General features: G+C 48.3%; 1 protein-coding gene across 1 annotated transcript in view; it reads left to right on the top strand.

Moving 5' to 3' along the window:
* Nucleotides 1–261: 261 nt before the first annotated feature.
* IL36G (interleukin 36, gamma) overlaps nucleotides 262–4,037 on the top strand; it is a gene marked incomplete at its 3' end in the record, with an annotated part of 6,766 nt that continues 2,990 nt past the window's right edge. Inside the window, exons 1-3 of the mRNA XM_008579328.1 lie at nucleotides 262–277; nucleotides 1,779–1,859; nucleotides 2,535–2,674. Of these exons, the coding sequence (XP_008577550.1) occupies nucleotides 262–277; nucleotides 1,779–1,859; nucleotides 2,535–2,674 (237 nt within the window). The remainder of the gene's footprint in view (nucleotides 278–1,778; nucleotides 1,860–2,534; nucleotides 2,675–4,037) is intronic.

The following is a 4,037-nucleotide window of genomic DNA, read 5'->3' as shown; positions in this document are numbered from 1 at the left end:
TCTGAAGTCCACTGTATTTAGGGGTAACTGGGACCAGGTTTGCCTCAGTTAAAGTGACTGTCTGCTCAGTTTCTGTGATTCCCCCTGAGGACGGAGATGCGTCTGAGGTGAAAGCCTGACCTTCCATTCAGTGTGGCCCTTGGTGGGGTAGATGGGTAGCCAGAAATGCCGTATAGATCTTTCCTGAAGCACACAGCTAATTTTGCTCTCACAGGATTGCCTTAGGCCTGACTGTAGAGGGAAAGGCCCCCATTCTAGGCGATGGAGTCCCTGACATGTGAGTGCCTGGCGTTTCCATCCTAACCCTAGAGTGACATGGCAGAACTGAGCTCTGGGGAAGTCCCTTAGTCTCCCCTTTCTGAGAAACCTGCAGTCTGTCATCACTCTGTTCCCTTGTGGTTGATCTTGTGGGGCTTGGCTCAGCACCTGTTTCCCAGGGAGCCCAGACAGGTCATACTTGTGCTGACTCTGTGATTTCTTCATCTGAGCCTCACGGGATCTTCTGGCAGGAGGAACTGGCTTCCTTTCATGTCGTGTTTGTCACGCCCCCCAAAGGAAGCTGGCACCTCCCTCTCTGCTCATCTAGATAAATGAGCCAGGCCCTGTCAGAGCCCTTCATTGCTCTTGGAAGCTGCTGGAGCCACAGTCCAGTCCCCTGGACTTTTGATCAAGGCCCTTCCTTGCCAGGTGCAGCTGATAGCTGGAAAATGCTCTGACTTTGGAGCCTTCCCTTTTTTCTGTGCTTTGGGACTCAACCAAAGGATGGGGTCATGGCAGGCTTGCTCCTTGCCCTGTGCTGTGTGGGGCTTGCTGCTTCCCACTGGGGGGTTGCTGGGATCCTGGCAGAGCTGCCCCGGCATGGGGCCTCCCCTGATCCTAGGCAGAAACAGATGCCTGGGGAAGGGAAGACTCTGGCATCAGGGGCTTGTAGGGTATTTAAGACTCGGAGTCATGGCTGGCCTTGGAACTTGTAGGGAGATACTGTCATTAGCCAGATCTCTAGGTGGAGGAAAATTCTGCCTGACCTCCCTTCCCTGAGGCTGCTCTGAAGTTTTGTCCCAGGAAGTGCCTCAGATCTTCTTGCTGGAGCTTTGTGTCAGACCAGACTTCCCAGCTCCCTGTCCAGAAAGAGAGCCTGAGGAACCAGTGTTCTGAAAGGTCTTGGAAACATCTTCTGCAGCTCATCTCTTTTATCTCTGTCTCCATAGGTACTGAAACAACCTCACTATGACAGGCACTCGAGGAGTCTCTGTCCCTGATGACCATAGCAGTGCTCAAGCAGGTGATGTTGGGATGGGGCTCTCTGGGCCTAGGCCACCTGCACTCACAGCTGTGTCCTCCGGAAGCCCCAGCATTCTCTGCTGCTCCCCATGTGTGGCTCTTACCACCTGGTGCCTGTCCACCACCACTGGACTGGGGGCTAGCTCCAGTCCCCAGCATCTGTCCCCCAAGCACAGAGTAGGCACAAAAGAGGGTAGCTGGGCCCTGACACTTGTGTACTGTGGAGCTGCTTATTACTCTCTGTCTGGAAGGTTTGCCCTCTTAAACCATTTCCCACCCCTGGGAGCCCTTGCCCTCCTTACCAGAGCGCATGACTTTACTGGAGAGAAAGGCTGGGCTGACAGGTCACTGCCAGTTTCGGTGTGTAAACCCAGACGTTCCTTACTGAAGGGCCTGGATTAAATGACTTTTCCCCTAGTTAAGCAGCCTTGATTACCAGTTTCTTCATTATTTTTTTTCTATCCAAAATGTAGCGCCTAGACCTCTGAATGCGACAGTCTCTGATTTGAATCAGCAGGTGTGGATCCTCCAGGGTCAGACCCTTGTGACAGTTCCACGGAGTAACAGTGTGTCTCCAGGTAAGTGGCCATCCCATGGCTGCTCTGCCCCTTCTTGTATGGGTGTAGCTGGGATGCTGGCATTGGCCTCGTGTTAAAGTGTGGCTTGACAAAGGGTCCTACCTAGAGCAGGGAGAATTTCAAACCTTCCTGGGAAGAGAAGTCAGAGAGAAGTTTGTCACAGACTAGGGTAAAGAAATCAGAGATGGTCAAGGAGCCTCCTGTGGAATAGGAGAGCTGCTTTCAGTGACCTGAAGGCCTGTCTTATGGAAGACGAGTAGCTTGCTCTGCATGACTTCAGTGTCCTCGAAAGACTAAATAGGTGTATACCACAGGATGGCAGATTTCAACATCACATTAGGTGAATCTTGCTAATGCATAGAGCTCTCCAGGTATCAGAGGGCTTTTTTGGGGTAGGAATTTCTCATCCCCAGGTATTCAAGAAGAGTGTTGAAAATCTCAAGGGCAGGTCTGCTATCTGTAACTCTCTGTATTCTCTCTATCTACTAGGGAAGTGATTGGCAGATGGTATGAATGGATGAATGAGTGAGTGAATGAATACGGTAGTTGGCCATTTGGTGGACCTGGGGCGGTGTCTTTTCCACCTGTGAGGTACTGCCTTCCTAAATCAATGAGCCTTTTTTTTTTTTTGCCTTAAAAGAAAACTAACACCATCTTTCCCTCTTATCTTTATAGTCACTATCGCTGTTGTCACATGCAAACATTTAACATCTTTTGAGCAAGGCAAAGGGTCTCCCATTTATTTGGGAATCCAGAAGCCAGAAATGTGCCTGTTTTGTGAAGATGTTGGAGGAAAGCCCACATTGCAGCTGAAGGTGAGTGACTAAGAAAAATAAAGTGGGGGGGGGGAAAGCCAAATTTTTTAGACAAAGTTTATTTGGTAGAAGTCTCTCCCTTATTCTCATTTGGAATTGCTATTCATCCATAACTGGAGCTGCCAGATCTCACTTCAATGTCTCATGATATCTCATCTAATTATCCATGCTTTCTATCCTTTCATTGCTGGTTTTTTTGTTGTTGTTGTTGTTTTAAAAAAAATTTTGGTGAGATTCAATAGTTCAATCTCCCAGCTCATGATTACATTTTCAGTCTTTTTTCCCATCTGCTGAATTATCCTTCTATAGCACTTTCTGAAATTTCAGTCTTACGGTTTTAATTCCCAAGCTCTCTGGTTGGTTCATTTTTAAAAAAATAACTTTCTGGGGCCGGCCCAGTAGCGCACTGGAGAGTGCCCCGCTTGGGAGTGCGGCGGCGCTCCCGCCGAGGGTTCGGATCCCATGTGGAGACTGGTTCCCGCTCACTGGCTGAGCGCAGTGTGGGCGCAACACTGAGGGTTGCGATCCCGTTGCTGGTCCCCGGTACGGGCACGGCACCGAGGGTTGCGATCCCATTACCGGTCAGTAAAAAAAAAAAAAAGACAAATAGGAAAAAAAAAATAACTTTCTGTTCTTGTTCCATAAACTTTGGTTTAATTCACTTCAACTCAATCCAGCAATTGTGTGGGTACTTCTGGGCCTCCAGCACCATGTCGGTGCTTGAAATATATCCGTGCACATCCATGCAAAGAGCTCTGACTGTGTGGGGGCTTGATTTCTGGTAGGAAAAGAGAAACGGCAAACAATAAATATAATAGTAGGTGAATTTGTGCTATGTTAAAGGGTGTTATGTCTCCTAGACAATAACAATTAGAGAAGGATAAAGAGACAGGCAGAAACAGGTGGAGTCAGGCTGCAGTGTGGTAGGTGTCATTATGAAGGTAAAATTTTAGCAGAGAATAGAAGGAGGGAGGGAAGTTATTCAGCAGGGTATCCAGTGAGAGCAAGTCCCAGGACCAGTGAAGACAGATGAGCAGGAGTGAATTGAGGAAGGAGTTCAGGGAGATGAAGGCAGACCACGAAGGGCCTTGCAGTCCTTTCACTAAGATATTAGCCTTGCAATCTAAGTGAAATGAGAGGCTCTTAGAATGTTTCATAACAGAAGAGTTATGCAGATTGACTTAGTTCTAAAAAGAATCACTCTGGATCCCAGTCAATGGTAGATTGCAAGGAGCAAGGGAAAAAGTGTTTCAGGAGGCTTCGAGGTGATCTAGGTGTGATTTGATGGGCCAAGGGATAGCAGTGGAGGTGGAGAGAAGCAGATCAAATTGTGGAAATAAAAAATTTTAAGTGGAGGTAACAG

The sequence above is a fragment of the Galeopterus variegatus genome, unplaced genomic scaffold (genome assembly GCF_000696425.1).
Source record: "Galeopterus variegatus unplaced genomic scaffold, G_variegatus-3.0.2 Scaffold1858, whole genome shotgun sequence".
Taxonomy (NCBI): domain Eukaryota; kingdom Metazoa; phylum Chordata; class Mammalia; order Dermoptera; family Cynocephalidae; genus Galeopterus; species Galeopterus variegatus.
This window is presented reverse-complemented; position numbering and strand designations above follow the sequence as displayed.